At 53.3% G+C, this 23,145-nt stretch overlaps 1 protein-coding gene across 2 annotated transcripts in view; it reads right to left on the bottom strand.

Moving 5' to 3' along the window:
- Positions 1 to 23,145, bottom strand: part of Ap2a2 (adaptor related protein complex 2 alpha 2 subunit) — a 48,346-nt gene that overhangs the window by 20,327 nt on the left and 4,874 nt on the right. For both annotated transcript variants that reach the window (XM_004637961.2, XM_004637962.2), the window contains exons 2-4: positions 8,007 to 8,075; positions 2,353 to 2,495; positions 1,266 to 1,459 (exon numbers count right to left, since the gene is read on the bottom strand). In XM_004637961.2, coding sequence (XP_004638018.1) covers positions 1,266 to 1,459; positions 2,353 to 2,495; positions 8,007 to 8,075 — 406 coding nt within the window. The remainder of the gene's footprint in view (positions 1 to 1,265; positions 1,460 to 2,352; positions 2,496 to 8,006; positions 8,076 to 23,145) is intronic.

Genomic DNA, 23,145 nt, shown 5'->3' with positions numbered 1-23,145 from the left:
GATGAAGCCTCTTTGAGCAGGATTTGATATTAACCGATTGGCTTTCTATGTTTGCATGTGAGCCCATCCCAGGCCTAGGACCCTCGTCTGGAGATGGGCAGCAGACTCCTAGTAAGTGAACCTCAGTCCTGGCTGAGGACTGTAAAGGTCTGTGAAGCTGGGACGCCTCAAAGGACAGAGAAGGCCACAGCTAAGGACATTTGGCTCCAGCCCCAGCTAACTAAAAGAAGACTGCAGCTGCAGGCTCCACACTCCAACAGTGTCAACCTCAGGATAACATCGTCCTCCTGGACATAATTTACTACTTGGGAAAATATTTGCTAGATTCCTCTCAGATTCCCTCACATACAAGCTTCCTAGAGAATCTCCAGTTCTGTTAGAGGGTTCCGATCCTCCTGGAGCCCTAAAATCATACTAGCGGTCTCTTTTACTTACGCCTTTGATGTCCACTCATTTGGGGAGACTATGGGCCTACAGTCCACAACAATCAAAAGATACTATTAACCTGTCAGCCAGCCATGAGTGTTGGTACACACACCTCTGATCCCAGAATTCAGGAGGCTGAGGCAGATGAGTGTGAGTTCAAGGCTAGCCTGGGCTATGGAGTCAGACCTTGTCTCCTTGTCTCCTAAAATGGGCAAGCACTGCCCACTGTCCCCTGCAACAGCAGGACGACTCCTCGGCCTTCATCACAGCCTACATGCTGTGCATGCATCACTTCCGGATGACGCCCATGCATTCCCTGAGCACTGGAGGGGCCATCTTCCTTCCCTCCACTCCGATGCTCTCAGGGACAAGCCCTGTGTCCAGTGCTAGAGGGGCCAAGTCCGGCCGGGTGGGCAGAGCTCGACAGTGGCCATCATGGTACAACATGTTTTAAAAATCACAAATGAAAAGATCATTTTCAAAAGACTCCATATCTTGAAGGTGCGGGCAGACATGCCACCCTGTGGCCAAGAGCAGCCAACAGCCCCACAGCGCCCCCAGGCCAGCAGGTGGCTCCCAGGCACACCAGGAGCCGGTGCACCCTTGCCGAAGACGGGCTCCTTGGACCACTCAGCTGTGCTCCGAGCGAGGAGCAGAGCAGAGGGCGGAGGTCCCTGGCCTTCCCTCCCTAGTGCCAGTGAGCTAAGCCCTTCCTGGCTTGGCTGTGGCTGCCAGGACCAGGTTTTTGTCCACAATCCACATTCTGGTCTTGGGGGTCTCTTGCCCTGGCTAAGGATACACCTGTGGAAGGGGGTGGGCTCACCGCATCAGACACATACCCTGCCACAAGAATCTTGGGGATCTCTCCGGCAAAGGCCTCTGCCATTTCCCGGCTGCCCACGTTGGCGATGCAATGCAGGGCAAGGCCCATGAAGGTAGGGTTTCGGCTGGCAAGGTCATTCTTGATGGCATTGTTGATCAGGCGGATCAGCTCACTATTGGAGTTCACCAACACCGAGATGAAGAGATAGCCCTGAGGGGGGGACAGGAGACGCAGCGCATGTGCAGGACGCTGAGCCTGGGGGGGGGGGCACCCAGCAAGCTGCTGAGAGCCGGGGCGCCCCTAAAGGGCAGGCTGGGAAGTGTGACCTCTCCCCCTGTGGCTTACAGAACAATGAGGAAAACTGTCCACACGCAGTGTGACTTTCCCAAACACTTTCAACCCAGTCGGTGACTCCCAGGACGCAGACAGAGCGGGCGGGCCGAGGGCTCTAACAAAACTCTTGATGTTAGAGTATTTCTTAACCTCTGAAGTTTCTTCCTTCAGGTATTGGTGATCAAACCCACAGGTGCTCTACAACTGAGGTACAGTCTCAGCTCTTTAATTGCCTTTTGGGCAAAGGTCTCTACTAAGTCCCTAAGCTCCCTAGGCAGGCCTTGAACCTTCACTCTTCTGGCCTCAGCCTAAGTTTACCTCCCCAAGCTTATAAATTCATTCACTTTTCGGCCAGTAGAGAAAACTGCTGCTTTCTAACACTGGGGAAATAGAAATAATGTTACTAAAAAGGAACAGCTGCAACGACCAGGCCTTGAGGCTTGCAAACAGAGAGAGGAGCAGGGGCTGCCTCCCTGACCTCCTCCGCCCTGGAGCGGTGCCCGCTTCACCGCACTGCAAGGGGCTGGGCAGGTGCTGCAGGCTGTGCACCTGGGGCTCTGCAGGGGGGAGGCTGAGCTGAGGCGGTGGGCACAGAGCTGGGACACCACACGGCGCACACATGCAGGAGCCTCCGCGTGGGCATGCAGCATGGAGAGCTGTAGTGGAGGCCAGGCTGTCCCATCAGGAGCCCCTCTGCCCTAAGCATCGCCGCCACCACACCGGTCAGCCCCAGCAGATGCAGGCACCACGCCATCCACAGAGGCACTCACAATCTGCTTCTCCGTGTATCGGTTGGAGCTCAGCAGGTTCACGGCCTCCATGTGTCCAAAGTCGATGTCGTGGCCCAGAAGGAAGATGAACAGCAGCTTGCATACATACTTCTTCTTGCTGTAGCCGTCAAGAGCCTTGTCACCTGCAGGGGGGACAACATTGATCCCAGGCAGGCAAGGCGTCAAGAGCCTTGTCACCTGCGGGGGGGAGGGGGGGGACAGCATTTATCCCAGGCAGGCAAGGCGTGTGGCAGAGGACTGAATGGAATGCAGGGAGCCATGGGTGGACCCTGCAACACTGCTGCCCCCTCCAGAACTTGGTCTCCCTTCTCACAAAGGGAACAGCACCAAGCAGTGAGGGGCGCGGCCCTGCAATGGCCCTATGGCCTGGGACCTGCAACCCCACCAGGCAGCCCAGTACACATCTTTAGAGAAGTTCAAGAACCCTGGCAGGAAACTCCCTGAATCACCCACATCCAAGCAGTGCCACACAAACCACTTATCTCAAAAACCACACAGTGCATGTACACGTGGGCACAGCCCAAGACGAATTCCATTTTCACTGAAATCACAGCAGACTGCCCCTCCTGGAGATCATGGCAAGGAGTAAAAAGAACAATCAGCAGGTATGAAGCCACTCTGTGCCACAGGGCTTCTCACACTGCCACACACCCGAGCAGCAGAAGCATCCTCAGATGTAGGAAGGCTCCTCCTCACCAGGCCTACGGGACATGGGACTCCTAACCGGAACCAAAACCACACAAGTGGCTTGAAACCAGCTGGAGGGGCTTCTGGACATGTTTCTTCCTTTCCAGTCTCAAACTAAGTACTGTTTCAAAGCCCAGACACACCAGAAAGATGCGGCCTGGCTCCTGCCCTCCCACGATCAGAGGATAGCTCAAAAGAGGACACCACAGAGTAGACCACTCCAAAGGACACCACTGGAACACAGCGTCTGTGCCACACTGCCGGACCCACACTGTCAGTGCTGACCTGCACCTGGCCCTGCACGGGGCCCTCATGCCTTCTCTGTGGAGGGGCACAGCTCAGGCACAAGCAAGAGGAGCTTCTTGGTGTGAGGCAGGGTGGCACCATGGGCCTCAAAGCCTCTGGGCCTGATCTTCTCAATGTGACCCCAGCACCCAGAGGACTCCTGCCCACCCAGCGCGGAGGCCACCTCTGCAGCCATCTGGCCTGCCCACACCTGAGCCCACCCAAAGGCCTGCATGGGCCACACCAGCAGCACCTCTGCTCCCTGAGGGTCTGAGCTCCCTCTGCCCAGGCCCAATACCTGCCCTGCAGAGGGTCCCTGCCAAATGAGAGTCCTCCTTCAGCCTGGGTCTGCAGGCTCCCTCTATGAGTGCTCCAACTGTCACCGACCTAAGAAGCTGAGCACTGAACTGGATTGGTTCTCCTATTCAGGAAATTTTGAAAGGTCAAGGTGAACTGTAACTCCCTCAGCTATAAATCTGGAGGATGTAATAATTTGATGCAGATCAAAGGACACACAGGTCTGTGCAGTACCAGGACTCAAAAGGCCTGACCCAGGTAGCTCTCTGAGCCTCCGACCCCAGTACAGAGCTCTGGACAGGTCAGGCTTCAACACAGGTACCCGACAGGTGAGGGCAGCACCCCCGGGAGCAACGTTCATGGCCACGCATCAAGCAGCACGAGACAGGGCCACGGTGAGGCATGCTGCGCCCAGATGTCCCCGCCACCGGGCCACCCGGGGTGGAGGCCAGGCGCCCTTACGGTAGCCAGGGCAGGGCAGGGCAGGGGAATCACTCTACACCTCACAGGGCCAGCCGGGTCCCTCCACGGCTTGTGCCACAGACAGCAAAGGATAGGAACCTGGGCTAGCTGGAAAGTAGGCCTGCACAAGCAAAGGGAAATGAAAACCCAGCTCTTCCAGCTCAGGAGTCTGGCTCCTCCTGGTGGTACACACCTTCAACCCCAGCACTTGGGAGGCCGAGGCAGACTGCTGCAAGTGTGAGGCCAGCCTGGGCTGCACACTGAGACCCTGCTTCCAAAAACAAAAAACACAAGACAAAACACCAGCTCGGACTGCAATGTTCTATTGTATTAAATGTCCCCACATCCTATCCTGGGCAGCCAGCCTAGGAAGATCACAGTCTGACTTGTACTGTGAGACACTCTGGAGGTCCCCTACCACCGACTTGTGGTTCTGCTACGAGCAGCCCCTGCATACTGCCCCTGAGCCCTGCCAGACTGTGGAAGGGGCTCAGCCTGGACAGCACCTCCTGTGTGGCAGCGACATCTCCTGAAGGCCCCACGTGTGTGTAAAATCAATACCTACCTGGGCTCTATACACGAGGCCACCTGAGGGCTTACATGGCCTATATGAATAAGCTTGGTTTCATGTATCCCTCCTGTGCATAAACAGACATTTTAAAAGCTTCTGTCTTAGCTGGGCACAGTGCTGCACACCTGTTACCCAAGAACTCAGAAGACTGTGAGTTCTTGGCCAGGCTGAACTACATACACAGCGAGACCTTGTCTCAAAAACAGAAAGTTTTAAACTCCTACTCAATTGAGTTCCACCCCAATCTTGACCTAGAGTCTGACAGCAGAATAAATCGTCACCGCACCTGGAGTCGGGTCTACGGTTCCAAGTACACAGGGTGCCCTCAGGGCCTCCGGGACAGGACACAGGCCCAAGGTCCCATGAGAAGGGGTGGCACACACTCACGGCCACTTCTTTAACCAACACCTGTCAGGCAGCCACTGTCGCCTCAAACCAAGCCCACCAGGACTGTACACCCAGAGAGATAGGACAGCAAGGGTGACCAGGCCCTGTGTACACTGAACCAGCACCCGGTGCCTCAGCACGGCAGGAAACACCAGTGGCTCTTCAGAAATTAGAAACAGGCTGGCTCAGGCAGTGTGGCTCTGCGGCAGACACCAGTCTAGCACAGGTAGCAGCCTGGGTTCCAGCCACAGCACTGCAAAACAAAATTAAATGAAAACACAATCACTGCGTGGCCTGGTAACCCCACCTCAGGTAGACATGCAAAAGAAACAGACACTGGCACAGCGGTGCCCGCAGCAGCATCAGTACTTCAGCCAGGACACCAGTGCCTGAGCAGCCTCTACAGTTAAACATGCACGCTTATGGAATATTACGTGGCCTTCAAAAGGAAGGGAAACTGCCACTGGAGAAGACCAGAATAACCATGAGGAGTCACATTAAGTGAAAAAATAAGCATGCTGTATGATTCCACTTCTGTGAGGTCCCAGAGCACAGGAGGCAGAGTAGGACAGTGACACTGGGGGGGGGGGGGGGGGGGGGGGGGGGGGGGGGGGGGGGGGGGAGCGTTTAACAGGGTCACAACTTCAGGTCTGCAGCATGAAGACAGCTGTAAAGGTGGACGATGGTGAAAGCTGAGCAACTGCAAGAATGTACCCAGGACGGGGAGGTCATTCCCAGGGGAGGAGATGAAGACGGGCAGCCGAGGGGAGGAGGGGAACTGCGGCGTGCTGTGTATTCAGGCCTACAAGTCAACACTGAATTTGGTTCTCGCCCAGTTCAGTTTGCAACCAGAGTGAGGGAAAGAATAAGCTCATGGACGGAGTACCACTACCCAGGTGTGCCCCACCCTGCCCAGCCCAGAGGAATTTTCTTTGGTACAGTCCTAGGGATGAAACCAGGGCCTTCATACTGAACCGCATCCCCGGCCCTTTTAGTCTTTAAGTCAGGAACTCACTGCCAGTAGCTGCTCCCCAGATGTGACAGCCAAAAGTGCCTGTCTCCTGGAGAACAAGACCCCTACTACGGCCCCCGGCCTGTGAGTCACCAGCCCAGCTCTGCAGACCCTGCAGCTGCAGCCCCAACGGAAGGTGCTGACCTGTGCAACTCAGTGTTGGTCCCACACTGCAGGCCTGGCGCCCACCTGCTACCTGAGCCACCAAGCACCGGGACACAGCTGGCCCAGACCACGTGCTCTGTGTGGGGGCAGTACACGGCACAGAGGACACGGATGCAGCTCTGTATAACTGCTCAATGACCTTCCTGGCCTGACGGTTGCAACCCTTTTAGGCACAATGCGCTAAATAAAATGTGGTTAGAGTCAAGTTTCTGTTCACATTTCAACAGAACCCAGGGTGATCTATGCTGAGATCTCAGCAGCATGCAGCTGAGTCGTGTGGGCCCCTAGCCAGAGGGACACCCTGGCTGCCCCACTCAGGGAGGGGGCAGAGCTGCTCCTGTCCAGGGCAGGTGGATAGGGCCTCTTCCCAGGCAGAAAGGCAGGACAAGGAGCAGACAGGGCTCCTGAGTCTTAAAATATAGAGAAGTTTGGGAACTGAAGAGCTGGACAAAGCCTTCAATCTTCTGGTGAAGAGAAGTGAGAGAACCTCACTACATAGCCCAGGCTAAACTCCAACTCAAGACCTTCCTGCCTCAGCCTCCCAGTGCCAGGATTACAGGTGTGGCCACCACACCCAGTTACAAAGTCTTTAATCTTAAAGTCACACATCAGCAAACTAGACTATTCTAAAACCAATGAAATCTCACATTCAACTGAACCTTTCCCCATGGACAACATGGGCTGAAATGCACCAGTACTCGCCTCCCCGGCAACGTAGAGTATTCTCCTAGAGGTACGTACATGACAGCAGACCTCGTAGCCACGGCTGCCATGGGCACACAGGCTTGACAGGCCCAACCATACCATGTCTGCACAGTGGGCTCACGTGGCTCTCTCCCGAACCTATGTCCTTCCTGCACACAGCTATCTCCCCAGTATCATTCCCATGGAGGATCTTCAACGGAACCCACCCGAAGGCGTACCTCTGTGTCAATCAGAAATGGCAGGGTATGGAGGGGCAGGCACCCCCCTGCACAGAGAATACAATCTGCAGCAGGTGGTCCCACTCTTCACAGAGTCCTGGAAGTCCCAGGCCTACTACACATAAACAAACCCTCCCTGCCCACTTCAAGGGTCTCATAGGTCTCCTGTGGGGCCCTTGGCCTGGCTAAGGCATTAAAACCTAACTCTCTCCCTGGCACACAGCAGGGCATACCTGTGGTGCCAGCTCTTTGTCAGCTGGGCACAAGTCACAGGCCTGTGCCAGACAGCCAGGGCTCTGCGGCACCCAGGCCCCCACCAGCTACTCCAGGGGGCCTCGGCAACGTGCATGCTCACACACACATCAAGCCAGGGCTCGGCCCATAAACACTTTGAAAGCCAAGGCTGAAAGGTCCAGCCAGGCCTCACACACATCTGTGAGACCAGAGAGCCAGCTATGCCAGGCAGGTCTCCCCAGCAAGTGCCACTCTGGGGACCAGTGGCCATCCCCACCAGTAGTCAGGTCCAGGTTGACAGCACCCAACACCAGGATGGCACTGTTTCAATCCAGAAAAGATGGAAGCCCAGAGTAAGGCCCTGAGGAGCACACACCCTCTGCCGGACCCAGGCCATGTGGGCCCAGGAGCCAGGGAGCCCAGGAGCCAGGGAGCCCAGGAGCCCAGAAGCCCCCTGAAAATGGGGCTCGGCTTCATAGACCAATAGAAACTGGACCATCTGAGAACTCACCTTTGGTTTAACATGAAAAACAAGACGTTAAAAAATTAGGTCCTCACTATGAAATATGTGTAACAGAATACGTCACGAAAAAGGTTACTGAACACTCACCTTTGAATTTTGACCTAATATTTGCCAGTTCCTTGTTTATCCTCTTTATTTCTGCTTCCTTACTTTTACCTAAGAAAGAACATAAATGCATCCTGTTACTGACTTCTAAACAAACACCCACCTTCCCAAAAAGACACAAGGAGTGGAGCAGCAGCAGGCAGGAGGCAGTGAGAGTCCCCCAGCCGTGTGCAGGAAGAGCCTGAGGCAGGCAGCACAGAGCATGCAGACTCCAGCCGACCTGCCCAGCACCTCCACAGGGCACATGCGGCGCTGCTCACAATGTCAACCCTGTGCCACCACCCAATTTCCCCACGCGGCAGACAGCCACCTCTGCTTCTGGTGTTGGTTTTGGGCTTTGTTTTGTTCTTTTTTTCTTCTGAGACAGGCTGGCCTTGTACTGGTTATCTTCCTGCCTCAGCCTCCTAAGCAGTTGGGATAAGGCTCAGGGTACTGTGCCTGATAACTATGTGTCCCTTAAGCTCCCCCAGGTGATAACCAGTACCAAGCCCACAGGGGCCTTTACAACCACGTGTGATGCCACACAGCGTGAGGCGAACTGTGCACAGAAACATGTCCGTGTAGGTCTCCATCACTTTTGTGTGTGTGTGTGTGGCTGGCTTAGCCCACCCTAGGGGTGGGGCTGGCACATCATGAGGTACCAGGGATCAAACCACAGTTCCTGTGGTTGCCTCAACTTGCCTAAGCAGGCGCTTTAGACTGGTGAGCTATCTCGCTGGCCTCAATCACTTTTACAAAGCACCGATGAGCCACCCTGATGGTGCAACCATCATCCTAGCACTTGGGGAGGCTGAAGCAGGAGGATCACAAGTTCCAGCCCAGCCCAGCCAAGGCAACTTGATAAGGCCCTGTCACAAAATTTAAAAAGTGCTGGGGCTCCAGCTCAGTGCAAAGGCCCTGGTTTCAATCCCCATAACACACATAACATACATACACACACTCACTCACACACACTCTCGCAAACTCACAAGGCATCGACTGAGCTGATGATTAAATCAAATCTCTGCTTGAAGATTATGTTTCTAAGCAACCCCAGCAGCACCTGAACACACATCAGGCCCTGAAGCTAAGCTCTTCTGCCCTGCAGCTCATCCTCACAGCAGGCAGCACCCATACACCCCAAGGGCACACCCACTCCACCTACACAGTGGCTGGGAATGTTGGAGCCGACCAGACCTCCTGCATTCTGGGGGCTACCAATGCCAGCCCAGGCCTCCCCCATGGCCTGGAGCCCAACACTGACCATTAGGAGCCGAAGTCCTGGCCTCATCTCCCCCCACTGATCTGCTGCAGGCTCTTCCTGGACACAGGGCAGCCTCCACAGGCCTGGCATTTCAGGCTTTGGAGGGTAGGGTTCTATTTTCTTTTCTTTTTTGGCGGAACCAGGCATTGAACTCAGACCCTTGTGCTTGCCAGGGAGGCGCTTATTCTACTGAGCCATCTCCCTGGCCCAGCTCTATTTTCTTTTGGAAACAGCCTCTCACTAAATCACTGAACTCCCAGACTGGAACTGAACTTTTGATACTCTTGCTTCACCTTCCCAGAACAGTGAGATTACAGACAGGCACCCCCATAGCAACCTGGCCCAGCATCTGTGGTGGGTCGACCCCTCCCCACCCCCGGCGTAGCAGGATAAGGAAAACATTTTGAAAGTTTTCTTAAAATTTCTTGTCTTAGCCAGGCATGACAGCACACACCTGTTGTCCCAGCACTCTGTGAAGTTGAGATGGAAGTATGACAAATGCAAGCCCACCCAGGGCAACTCAGTGAGATCCAATCTTAAAATAAATAGAAAAAAAATGGATACGGTTCAGTGCAAAGACCTGGGTTTGAACTCCAGTACTGGTGACAAACTCTGCTGTTCTGTGGGCCTGGCTGAAAGTCACGCACAGAGTCTCGGGCTGCAGCGCAGCACTCAGGAGGGGGTGTGTGCACATGTGAGCCGGTATGTATCTCTACATGCGCGCTGGGTCCCACGTAGGGGCCACAGACGCGCACTAACAGGCCTTTTGGAGGGGTCTCCCAGTGTGGGTACAGATATCTCCCAGCAAATACCAAGCCAGGCCACTCTGCCAGGGACAGCACCACAGGCCAGAGGTCCAGCGAGGACACGGGATAGCACAGAGGAAACGCCAGTGACTGAGCCAGGTCAGCCCCTGCACGCATGGCCAAGACCACTGAAACAGAACAGGATGCACAGCACGCAACTCAGTTACAGACCAATCGAATGTGCAACGCACGCCAGCGCTAGCTTCTCTGCCCATCGCACAGCACCCATCTGCACATGCGCACTGTACAGATCAGGGTGGCCTGGCTGGGCATGGGGGCACACACCTGTAATCCCAGCACCCAGGAGGAGCAGGAAGGAGGACTGCTGCAAGCTCAAGGCCAGCCTGAGCTACACAGTAAGCCCCTAAAAAACACAAGGCGGCCCAGCTCCCGGGAGAGCAGCAAGGTGAGGGACACGGTGGCTCTGAGCTAGCACTGGCTCACAGTCAGAGCAGCAAGGGGGTCCTGCAGTCCCGGCTACAGACATGCCCAGGCCAGATGCCCCAGCAAGCGCAGCTGACAGGCCTGAGGACAGGACAGGACAGGAGAGAGCTGGTGTCCCTATAAGGCATGGGAGCAGAAGAGCACGGGGCATGGGGGGGAAACGACATGATGCAGGGGTGTCTGGACCAGTGTCCCCAGTGGGACAGAACTCAGAGCAAGCAGGAACCAGGTGGAACTGACAGACAGAAGCACAGCCACTCCCAAAGAGCCACCAGAGGGGTCACTGCAGGGAGGGCCACGGCAGCCCAGGAAAACCAACCCTCTGAGGCAGGGCTCCAGCAGAGCACTAGGCCCACAGCCTTGGTTTCATCCCCAGCACTACGAATAAAAACTAAACAGCGGGGGGCTACACAGCTTCACCAATGGGCCTGATGACACAAAATTAAGCAGAGCAGAACCCCTCCAAGTGGACAATGGAGCATCTGCAAGACACCCACAGAAAACACTGAGCTGAAACAGCGGAGGCTGAGGCAGGAGGATCACTGAGTTGGGGACCAGCCAGGGCTATAAAGTGAGATCAAGGCCAGCCTGAGCTGCACAGTAAGACCCTATCTCAAAAAGACAAAAAAAAAAAAAAAAAAAGCTTAAAATCAGACTAGAAAATCATTTAAAAATAAATAAATGTTACAGATACCCTAAAAAAAATCCACTAGATACCTTGTGCATGCAAGGCTGTGGGCTTGGGCCCCAACACTGAAAGGAGAAAGAGAAAAGAACTAGTCAGTTTATTAGACAACTAAAGTGGGAAATTAAAAACAACAGAGAAAATCATGCTAGAAATTAAGAGCACTCGTTATGCATAGTGGCACACTCCACACTCAGGAGGCTAAGGCAGGAGGACCACCCTGAGTTTAAGGCCAGTCCAGGCTATATGCCCAAACTGTGTGGGCAAAAATAAAAACAAAAATAAAAAAAGCCAGACGCCAAAAGCAAAGCAAAAAGCAAGAGAAAAGAAAAATCTTCCGGATGCCTGGGGAAAAGGGCAGATAGTGAGCACCAAACAACCAGAGGGCTGAGACAGGTGCTCACCCAGCTCTCTGCCTGCAGGGAGCCACAGAAGCTGGAAAATCAGTCAAAGGTGTGCAGGCAAGACTAGGGCTCGGTGCCCAAAGCAAACAAGCCACCTCAGTCCTGAGACAAGCATCCTGACTGGTTAATGTCGGCTACTAGTCACTAGGCAACCTTGTGTCACGTGTTACTAACTTTGCAAAAGTATAAATAAATGTAGGTTTCATTGTGCTGATGTGTGCGTCTTGCCCACCAGGCAGACCGGCAACCACCTAGCCCAGCTTTTGTCTTCTTGTCTATCTTTCTCCTTCCTGCTGCCGTGTCTCCCAGGTAGAACCAACCTGACTGAGACCAACAGATCCCTACATCTGCCCATGCGACCCAGTCCACAGCTGTAGCAACAGCAACAGTGACAGTGGCCAAGCGTATTGGTGGGTGCTCCGGGTACCCAAACACACCAAAGACCCAAGGCACATGACAGAGCCACGTCCCCGCACGCAACCTCCTCGAGCAGCAACTGCAGCCAAGCTTCATCTGCACATGTGCAGGGACTACACATGGCGCCAAGAACTGAACATCTTTGGTGCCAGGAGACTCCCAGCAGGAGATAGAGACCAGGGAGCGCCAGCACAGAGCCAGTGAGCAGGCATAATGCACCCAGGTACACCGGGAGGTCTCCCCACATAGGAACAGCATTGTCTCAAAGAGTGAATGGCCTAGGCCACAAGGAAACCCTTCCTAGGACTGACACTACTATGAGCAGCCTGGACACAAGTCCATGAAGGGAACAGCCTCTGGGAGGCACCCGTCCCTGGGCCTGGGAACACACCAGCATCCCCTCCCTGCATCGAGCCCTTCAATCACCTGACACAGGCTCCCCGTGGGGCCACCTGGAAGGCACCAATCCAGCCACCTGGACATGGGGACTGTGCCATCTAGGGACATCCTAGCCCTGTCTGTGCCCTCTCTGCTGTGCCCTGCCTCCAGCACCCAAATGGCCCACTGCTGCCCACTGCACAGACTGCAGGTTGAGGAGCTGAGGGTAGCTGGGTGCCCACCTGGAGGGGGGCTGCCTGCCTGAGGAGCCCTATTTGGAGGGGACAGTGACCTGGTTGTGGGGACTCGGGCCCGGGCAAATACACTGACCACAGGAAGCGGCTACAGTGAGTGAACAGAGCAGGCACCACCAGCTCGTGTGGCTGTCACCAGGCGCCTGACCGAGAGTACCAGGAGGGATGCTGCTCTGACTGTGTGCCACCCCCAGAGGCTTGACACCCAGCAGACACCCAGGGGATGCACAGCCCACCAACAGCTGCAGCCCAAGTAGCCAGGACGCTCAGCCAGAGCCCCACTGCGCCACATCCAGTCCACTCAGTGGCTGCAGGCAGCCAGCACGTCTTCCAGGGAAAGGGCCTCTCCTTCAGGGTGAAGAAAACCTCTTGGCGTTGCACGGTGAGGGGTGTGAGGGCAGAGGCAGTGCTGGGCCCACACAGGCCAGGTCACCGGGGGAGTGTACAGCGGGCGGCACAGGCTGCGCCTCCCGGTCCCCATGGCTGCACAAGCTACACCAGCCACTGCCGGCCATTATAAACGCCAAACTGCCAAAACCTAAAGTCTTTGACATACACAACAAACCATGGTCTAAACAGTGTTTTAGTGTTTGTGTGCAATATTTTGCCAAGTAAGCCAAAGCCCCAAAGCTGATCTAGCAAGAGTCTTGGTTTTTGTTACTTTTTTTTTTTTTAATTATTTATTTATTTTTATTTATTACATTTATTTATTGTATGTGTGTGTGGCCAGCTCAGCCCACCAGGGGGCGCAGCTGGCTGGCATGTGGTGCTGGGGGATTGAACCGCGGTCCCTGTGCTTTGCCAAGCTTGTTTCAGGTAGGTGCTTTAGACCACTGAGCCATCTCTCCAGGCTTTTGTTACTTTTGAGATAGGTTCTTACCAGGTATCCCAGGCTAGGCTCAAATTCAAATGCCTCCCCCCTCAGCCTACTGAAGGAAGTCTACTTTTGAAGGAATACAGAATTGCCAACACTGTCCTTCGTGGTCACAGATGGCCAGGAAGCACACCTGGACCCACAGACTTCTCCTGCCTTGAGCCCACTGCTCAGACGGCACAGCCAACAGCTGTCTGCAGGCAGGAGCCCCAAGGCAGCAGGCAGGGACAGAGGCTACCAGACCCGCCCATGTCGACAGGGAAGGCCTCAGATAGGAACCCCTGAGCAGCACAGTGCAGGGACACGCATGACAAGCTGTCCTCGTGTGACACATACACATGTGGCTTCAGTCTGCTCTGAGCTGCCAGTCCCTCACACCACCCTGGAAGCAAACCCCTGCCCACGCATTGCTTCAGCCCCTGCCGCACCAGTGCCCACTGCATTCCCACAGCTGCCCTGTCCAGACTCTTCGGGCATCGTTGCTCAGCAGCAGCTCTCCAGGGTGCTGGGGGCAGCACTGACCTCTGGGTGACACGCCCCATCTGGGCACCACTGCCACCGGACAGGGTCTGGACTGTTTCCACAAAGACTGACACCACCTTGAGTGGTCTGGACATGTGGGTATGAACTGAACAGGCCACCAAGGCCCAACAGTCCACCACGGTGTGGCCCTCACCTTCGGGGCAGCCCTGTCCCTTCCCTCCAGGAAAGGCGGAGGCCCTGCTGCCCCCAGGCCTGCCATGCCATTCACCTCAGCCACCCCATCAGGAGGAGCTGGGCCTCCTCACAGCTCCCAGTCACAGAGCATGGAGCTACATTCCCAGTCCTCATTTTAAGACAGGGTCTTGGTAAGGTGCCAAGGCTGGGCTCAACTTCTGGTCCTCTGCCTCAGCTTCCTGAGTGCTACCATGCCTGGCCCTGATAGCTTTTAATGTGCTCACAGGACACCCGTATGGTGGACCCGACTTACAAGCTCTTTCATAATAAAAATGGTTGTACAACGTGTGTAACTTACCAGAAACACCAAAGATTTTCCTAGCGCATTCAGCAAGAAGTTATAACATATGCCTGGCTGACTAGAAACAACAACTGCACACCACACTCACGTTCACACTGACATCCCTGACATGCAGGAGCAAGGACGAAGCGGAGGCAGCGCTGTGTGCAGGCCTTCCTCAAGAGCACAAGGCACCAGGCTCCACGGCCCTGCTCTCCTCGCAAGGCCTGCAGCCCACCAGGACCTGCTCCGGGCTTACTGGAGCGCAGCCTTTCAGAACTCACACCTGGTCTAAGGTCTCTATTTCTATCTTTTCTTTAACACTGTTCTTTTCTATCGTGATTGCTTTCCTTCCCTTCCCTTCCTTCCCCAGCTTCCTTTCTAGCTTGGGGGGGGGGGCATTTTCACAGGAGTAATTGTAGTGATTCTATCAAGCACTGCCTGAAGTCGCATCCACAAACCCAAATATCTGGGTTCCGACTGACATGTACCTATGCTCACGTATGCTCTTCTGGTATCATGAGTCTTCCTTTACAACCACACAAGTGACCAGCATTTGGGTGTAAGTTAAACCTAAAATTCCAGTTGTAACCCAAGTTGTTCGTGTATGGTGCTGGTCATAACTTGAGAGTCCCTGTATAACTATTTTTGAAAAATATATGTTCAAATACTATATCAATTTTTTAATTAGTTATTAGCCTTATCATTTAATTTGTTAAATATTCTAGACAGGCACCCATGGCAGCACACACCTCAGTTCCAGCCCTCTGAGAGGTTGAGACTGGAAGATCCCAAGTTTGAGAGCCTGGGAGATAGCTCAGCGATACAGCACCTGCCTGGCAAGTGTAAAGCCCTGAGTTCAATTCCCAGTACAAAAAAAAAAAAAAAGCTACATACCCAAGTTTGACCCCAGCCCAGGCAATTCACTGAGATCTTATCTCAAAATAAAAACAGGCTGGGCTATAGCTCAATGCAAAGGCCCTGAGTTCAATCTCCAGTACTAAAGAAAAAGAAAAACTTCTTAACTGAAATATAATTTCAACAATTTTTTCTCATTCTTAGATTGTGTTTTTATCTCATAAACAGTATTCTGAGCCAGGCATAGTGGTGCATGCCTGGAATCCCAGCACTCAGGAGGCTGAGGCAAGAGGGTTCCTCTCAAGTTCAAAGACAGTTTAGAATACACAGCAAAGGGGCTGGCAAGATAGCTCAGCGACCAAGCGCCTTCTTAGGCAAGCACAGAGACCAGAGTTCCAGGAACCACATGCTGCACTGGCTCCGCCTGCCCCTGGCATGCTGAGCCAGCCACAGAGACTGGGCCTGGTGGTACACACCTGTGGTCCAAGTGCTGGGGAGACTGAAAACAGGAGGATCACTAGGAGTCAGAGCTGTGTAGTGAGACCTGTATCAAATACATTTAAAAAAAAAACAATACACAGCAAGATATTATTTCAAAAAAACAAACAAAAAAGGGCAGGGGAGATAGCTCAGTGGTCTAAGTGCCTTCCTGGCAAGCGCGAGGACCCAGTTTGATCCCCAGGTACCACATGCTGTGCTGGTCCCTCCCTGGGTACACTGTGCTGGTTTCACCACTGAAACTGAGCGTGGTAGCGCGCACCTGTAGCTGGGGAAGCTGAAACAGGAGGATCGCAGAGTCAGAACTGTGTAGCGAGACCCTGTACCAAATACATAAATAAATAATAAACTAAGTCAGGCACTATAGTATATACCCACAATCCTAGCTACTCAGGAGCTAAAGCAGGAAAATCACAAGTTTAAAGCCAGCTTTGCCAGGTCCTGTCTCAAAATAAAAAAGAAACCTATTGGCAGTGCTTGTCTAGCACACCAAAGGCCCTTGGTTCAATTCCCACTACCACAAAAAAGAAAAAGAAAGAAAAACAAGACTAACAATGTAAAGGTTTATTTCTGCGCTTTCTGTTTGTTCTGCTGACCTGCGACGGTCCTTCCACCAGGGCCATCACAACTGTACCAGCTGAACACTATACCAAGTCTGGCATCAAGAGGTAAACCCTCCAAGGGCTGGCCAAATAGCTCAGCAGATTAAAGCACATGCAAGCAGATGCAGGGACTGTGAATTCGATCCCCGGGCCTGCAATGCAGGCCCTGCCCCTGGGGTGCACTGAGGCTGCAACTGAGACTGCACATGGTGGCACATGCCTGTAATCCCTGCTCTTGGGAGGCTGTAAACAGGCAGATCACTGCAAGTCCAATCTAGCAGTGAGACCCTGAACACCCTGTAGACCCTTCCCTTAAAAAAAAAAAAAGACAAAAGAAAAACAAACCTCAACCTCTGGCTGGCCATGATGGCACACCCCTGTCACATCATCCCAGCTCTCCAGAGAGGCTGAGGCAGGAAGATCAGGAGTTTAAAGCCAGCCTAGTTATACAGTGAGATCCTATAGCAAAAATAAAGTGAAATAAAATAATAAAACCCAGCTTCTAAATCCAAAATGATTATTCTATTAACAAAAAGGCAGTCAAGGGGCCAGGGAGATGGCTCAGTGGAATTAGCGCTTCCCTGACAAGTGCAAGATCCTGAGTTCAATCCCTGGTTCCTCAAAAAAAAAAGGCAGTCAATCACACAAGTCACACTGAGCCTGAGGCCAGCCAAGCTACGCTGCAAACTGAAGGCCAACCTGAGCTACACAGCCAGACCAACACTGTCTCCAGAAGACGGGAGATGCTGGGAGTCACTAAGCACCCGCAGCCCTGGCCCAGCCACCTCCTGGGCAGTGCAGTGGTAACTGACCCCAACGCAGTGCGCCCTGAGGCTACCCATGTCTCCTGAAGGACCCTGCACACCAACCCGGCACGGGGCCTGGCATGGCGCTGCCCACAGCTCTCACGTGACACCTTTGCTGCACACTGCTCTTCACAGCCAGGCCCCCACCCCAAGCTGCTCTCCCTGGGAACCCTCACCTGCCCAACCCTCTGTTGTGCATGACCCCCACAAGCCTGTGACCTTGCCTTTTGTCTTCTCTGGCTCCATCCACCCAGATAAAAATCCCAGACAAGCACGAAATCTTGTCCGTTTTCTCTGGTGCGGTCATGGCTTGTGTCTAGACGCCCCCCAAAGCCTCCTGCGGTCAGAGGCAGCTGGGTCGGAGCACCTGAGCTGCAGCAGGCTGTGCAATTCCTAGTCTGCCACTGACTGGGGTGGCCCAGTTCTGGGTAGGATTAAGGCTGCTCCATCCTGGGCGTGAGTGCTGCTCGCCCTTAAGGCAGGGAGCCCCACAAGATGTGAGGAACAGAAAGAGGGCAAATGCTTCGCACTTGCCACTTACTCCCTTCTGCCTGTTACAGACTTTTTCCTCTGTGACACCTCTCTGCCATCTACCTGCCTTGGAGCCAGTGACCATGAACTAAAACCTCTATAAGCTCACAAGCCAAAATAAGCCTTCGCTCCTTTACTTTGGGTGTCAGGTATTTAGTCTCAGCAGTGAGAGAAAGTACGTAGGGCAGCTGCCTTCACCCCAAAGCCCAAGCCCAGGACAACAGCTGGCACTAGAGCAGGCCCTCAACAAGTCCTGGTGAACACACAGGAAACATGCAGTACACCACTATTTTGAAAGCAAAAACAAGAAAAACAGCTACAAAACGAAAATGATGAGCTCTGAGGTTAGGGCGATGCGTTAGGGTTCACTTCTTAGGCTGCATTCTTTAAATGTTTCTGTCTCAGCCGGGCATGGTGACGTTCGCCTGGAATCCCAGTGCTTGGGAGGCTGCCGCAGCCTGCGCTACACAGTGAGTTCAAGGGCAGCCTGAACTGTGGATGAGGTCTGTCTCAAAGGGAAACAAATGACTATGTCTTAAAATTGCAATAAAAGAAGACAGGGGCCAGGGAGGTGGCTCAGTAGAATAAGCGCTTCCCTAGCAAGCACAAGGGCCTGAGTTCAATCCCCAGTTCCGCTAAATAAATAAATAAATAAATAAATAAATAAATAAATAAAGCAGGGGCTGGAGAGATGGCTCAGTGGCCTAAAGCACCTACTTGGAACAAGCTTGGCAAAGCACAGGGACCGCGGTTCAATCCTCCAGCACCACATGCCAGCCAGCCGCGCCCCCTGGTGGGCTGAGCTGGCCACAATCACACACACACACACACACACACACACACACACACACACACACAATAAATGTTAAAAAATAAAAAAAATAAAAAATAAATAAATAAAGCAAGCCAGCCGGGCATGGTGTTGTGCACCTGTAATCCCAGCACTCAGGAGACTGCACAGGAGGATCATTACAAGTTTGAGACCAGCTAGGGCTACAAAGTGAGCTCAAAGTCAACCTGAAATGCTTAGTGAAACTATTTCAAAAAGACAAAAATAGAATAAAAACAAAGCCAGGTGTGAAGGCACATGCTGGTAACTCCAACACTCCAAAGGCTAAGGCAGGAGGATCACGCACACAAGACCAGCCTGAGACCCTGTGTGAAGAAGAGTCCAACCCTCCTGACCCTGCTGTGATGGCAGAGTGCTCCCACAAGGCACCCTGCACTCCTGCAGGGGGCAGGCAGGCAGTCCTGAGGCAGCCACCTCGGTACGGTGGCAGCCCTGGCTGGCAGAGCCCCTGGAGCGAGGGCCGTCCCTGCCAAGGGCCACCGCTTCCCCACCTGCTATCACAAGAGCCCTTTCCCCACCTCCCACCTCCTTGGGATTTGTCTTCTCAGTTGCCATCTTCACAGCTGCAGACCACTCCCACTCTGCACGCCTTCCCCTGCTTTACTTCACTCCATGAGGGCCAGAGGTGCACAAGAAAATCTTTTCACATGTACACTATCCATTTGTTTGCATGAGGCTTTAAATTCTGAAAGTGTCGGGGCCAGGGAGATAGCTCAGTGGAATATGCACTTGCCTGGCAAGCTCAAGGACCTGAGTTCAATCCCCAGTTCCGCCAAAAAAAAATTAAATTAAATTAAAATTAAAATTAAAAATTAAATAAATAAATTCTGAAAGTGAAGGGCTCTATCCATGTAGTAACCACCGAGTTCCCAGTGGCATAAGGACACTTGCGCACAGTGTGCCCAAGACACTGAGGGTGGATGTGTGCGTCACAGCTCCACCAGTCGCAGACCAGGAAGCGCAGGGGAACATGAATGAACGCGCCACACAGTTCCGCCAGCAACAGACCTGGAAGTGCAGGAGAACACGGCACCAACCCTTGCGGGAAGCACTCGCTGCCAGGCAGCATCAGAGGCAAGCACAGAGCAGCAGCCTGATGTGGCTCATCGTCTCACTTGGGAGGAGTCTTCACTGCATACAGGCGACCCTCCTGCCCCAGCCTCCACGGTGCTGGCATTACAGGTGCGCACCACCTCGCCTGGCTGCAGCACTTAAGCGTATGCAGCTGAGTAACAAAGTTGGAAAGCCCTATCATGAACCTGAGCTGACTGAACACAGGGTACAAGTTACTCAGAAGAAGGTAGAGTCTGAGAAAGGAGGAGCCAGCACCTGCACATACATGGACACACCGCTCCCGCAGCCCGGCCCCCCAGCGACAGCTTCCTGGTACCTTCCTGGTACCACGGGCTTCAAGGGCAGCACAAGTGTTCTGCAGCACCCACTTCCATCCTCCTGTGAGGACTCGCCATTAACCTAGCTCAGCAACGGCAAACCTTCTGGCACTTTCAGTAACACAAATAGCCTACTGCAGCGCATGTGCCAACGGTCCCCACCACTGACCGAGTGCCTTCCCGTGCCTCAGAGGCTGTAGGGGAGCTGTACTCCCTGTGCACCAGCATGGGGTGGGGACCAGGATGGCAAGGAGGGAGTGTTGTGGACAAGGACAGGCTGGCACAGAACTACCACAACTCTCAGCAGGTTCACTCTAGGGGATCTCCCCAGGCCAACCCACACTGCATCCCACCGTCCGCCACCCCCAGGGCGGCCACAACACGAGGAATCCACGCTGACTGCACTCTCAGCTCTGTCACGTACAGTGTGGCCTGCTCTTCCTCTCACCAACAAGGCTAAGGAAAAGGTGGACAGGAAGTGGCACCTACATGCCTCCCAGGCTGTCAGCCCTCAGGGACAGCAGTGGCTGGAACTCCACTGCCCCCACCCCAAAACAGCACTTCACGCCAGGGCTGCTGCTGCGGCGCCCGCCCTCCGTGAGGCGGAGTGCCTTCCTGGAGGTGGAGCTCCCCGCCCAGCACCCTAGGAAGTCGGGTGAGCAGCGCATGCAACACTGTCCAGGTTACCAGAGCCTCATCAGCCAGTGCTCAGGCCAAGACCAGCAAGCCTCCACGGGAGACAGACACTGCCAGAATCTGCACGTGGTGTCATAGCCTAAATCTGAGGCACCATGTGGCCTAGCAAAGCTGTTCCATGTGAGCTTCTGGTTTTGTCTTGTTCTCTTTTTGAGATAGGCCCTCCCTATATACTGCAGGATGGCCTTAAACTCACTTTATAGCCCTGGTTGCCCTAGAAATCAGCGACCCTTCTGCCTCAACCTCCTGCGTGCTGGGATTACAGGTATGCGCTATCATGCCTGGTTTGTTTGTGTCATTCAATGTTTTTGTTTTGTTTTGGTTTTGGTTTTTGGTTTTTTTGTTTTGTTTTGTTTCGTTTTTTGGTGGAACCAGGGATTGAACTCAGACCCCTGCGCTTGCCCAGCAAGTGCTTATTCTACTGAGCCATCTCTCCCCAGCCCCTCAATGTATTTTTATTTAATCTACGGAAAATATTATTTAACTTACTCCATACTCACTGGAAGCCAAAAGAATCATTTAACTTTCCACCTTCCAAACACAACAGAGTTTTAACATCAAATCCTGGGGGTGCTTCATCAGGCCAGACCTGTGCTGACCAGGTTCTGGGGCCAGGAGCAAGGGACCCTGGTTCCCCACACTGTGGGTGGAGGCTGCCCTCATACACTTAGGGGTGCTCCACAGGCCACACACTGACACAGTCCCTCCCAGGTCTGACAGACTTGGTCATCTGTGGCCAGATAAGTGCTGAGGTGTCTACTATTTCTCTCTGCTAACCCAGGAGCCCCTACCATCAGAGCAAGGGCCCCCTTGTCCCTCCACTGTTCCCCATCCTCCAAGCCCCAAACGCACAGCCCTGAGTACAGACACATGCAGGAGATGACTCAGGAAAACTGCGCTTCCCTTAGGCTGATCCGCCCTTCTGAAGCAGCACGTCCACATGTCCCTCACCCTGTCCGTCCTGGGACGTGTTCTGTGAGGAAACCTGCAGACTCACCCTCAGCACTCTTTTTTAAAAAAGATATTTTTATGCATTTATTTTATTTTTACTCATTTGGTACAGGGTCTTGCTACACAGCTTGGACTCATTGTGATCCTCCCGTCTCAGCCTCCCCATTGCTAGGATTATAGGTGCGCACCACCACACCAGTTTTGGTAGCCAGCACAGCATACCCAGAGTTCTGGGGCCTGGCATGACATATGGTACCAGAGACTAAATCCAGGTCTTTGCACTTGCCAGGCTAGTGCTTAGACCACTGAGCTATCTTCCCAGCCACCCTCAGCACTCTTGCCAAGCCAAGCTAGTGCAAACGCACAGGAAGAATTCTGGGTTCAGACCCTTCTAAATTCTAAGATGGGCTAAGGGGGCTGGAGAGATGGCTCAGTGGTCTAAAGCACCTACTTAGAACAAGCTTGGCAAAGCACAGGGACCGCGGTTCAATCCCCCAGCACCACATGCCAGCCAGCCCCGCCCCCTGGTGGGCTGAGCTGGCCACACACACACACACACACACACACAATGAAAAAATAAATAAATAAAATTTAAATTAAAAAAAAAATAAGATGGGCTAAGGGAGGTGGGATAGGTTCAAGACCTGCAGCACACACAGGAGGTCTGGAGGGGCACTGAATTGCAAACCTCCCCCAAACAGCTCTCTGCATCTCTGCCTTGGGTAGGATGCATCTGTTATTTCAAGAGTTGAGGAAATGCCATTTAATCCCACAAAGACGGCCTTTCCAGGAACTGTGACTTCGATCCCTGATGTTTATTTCCTACAAGCTGTACCACCTCGGAGGCCCGGCAGCCTGCCTTCCACGTCCCCTCCTTACCCTACATCACGTGCTTCCCAAATCGCCTTGGGTAGAACTCAATTATGCAGAAGAGCACAAAAGAAAACTTGCAAGGGGAGCATTCTTTTTCAAAAGTCAGCACTTTTTAAATGGACAGCTAGCAAAGACAAAATAGACTTTTGATTTTGAAAGTTCTTTTAAAAATTCAATGACAGCAGGGTATAGTGGTGCATGCCTGTAAACCTAGCACTCTGGGAGGCTGAGGCAGAAGGATCTCAAGTTCAAGTCCAGCCTGGACAACTTAGTGAGGCCTTTTTCCAATATAAACATTTGAAAAAGGCTGGAGATGTAGGTCCATCCAAAGACTCTGGGTTCAATCTCTACTGCTACGTGAAAAAAAAAAAAAAAGGAAAGCAGAGAAAGAAAGAGAAAAGAGAGAAAAGGAAAGGAAAAGAAAGGAAAGGAAAAAAGGGGCTGGGGAGATAGCTCAGTAGAATAAGCACTTGCGGGCTGGAGAGATGGCTCAGTGGTCTAAAGCACCTACTTAGAACAAGCTTAGCAAAAGCATCAGGGACCGCGGTTCAATCCCCCAGCAC

The sequence above is a fragment of the Octodon degus genome, unplaced genomic scaffold (assembly GCF_000260255.1).
Source record: "Octodon degus isolate 3935 unplaced genomic scaffold, OctDeg1.0 scaffold00093, whole genome shotgun sequence".
NCBI lineage: Eukaryota > Metazoa > Chordata > Mammalia > Rodentia > Octodontidae > Octodon > Octodon degus.
This window is presented reverse-complemented; position numbering and strand designations above follow the sequence as displayed.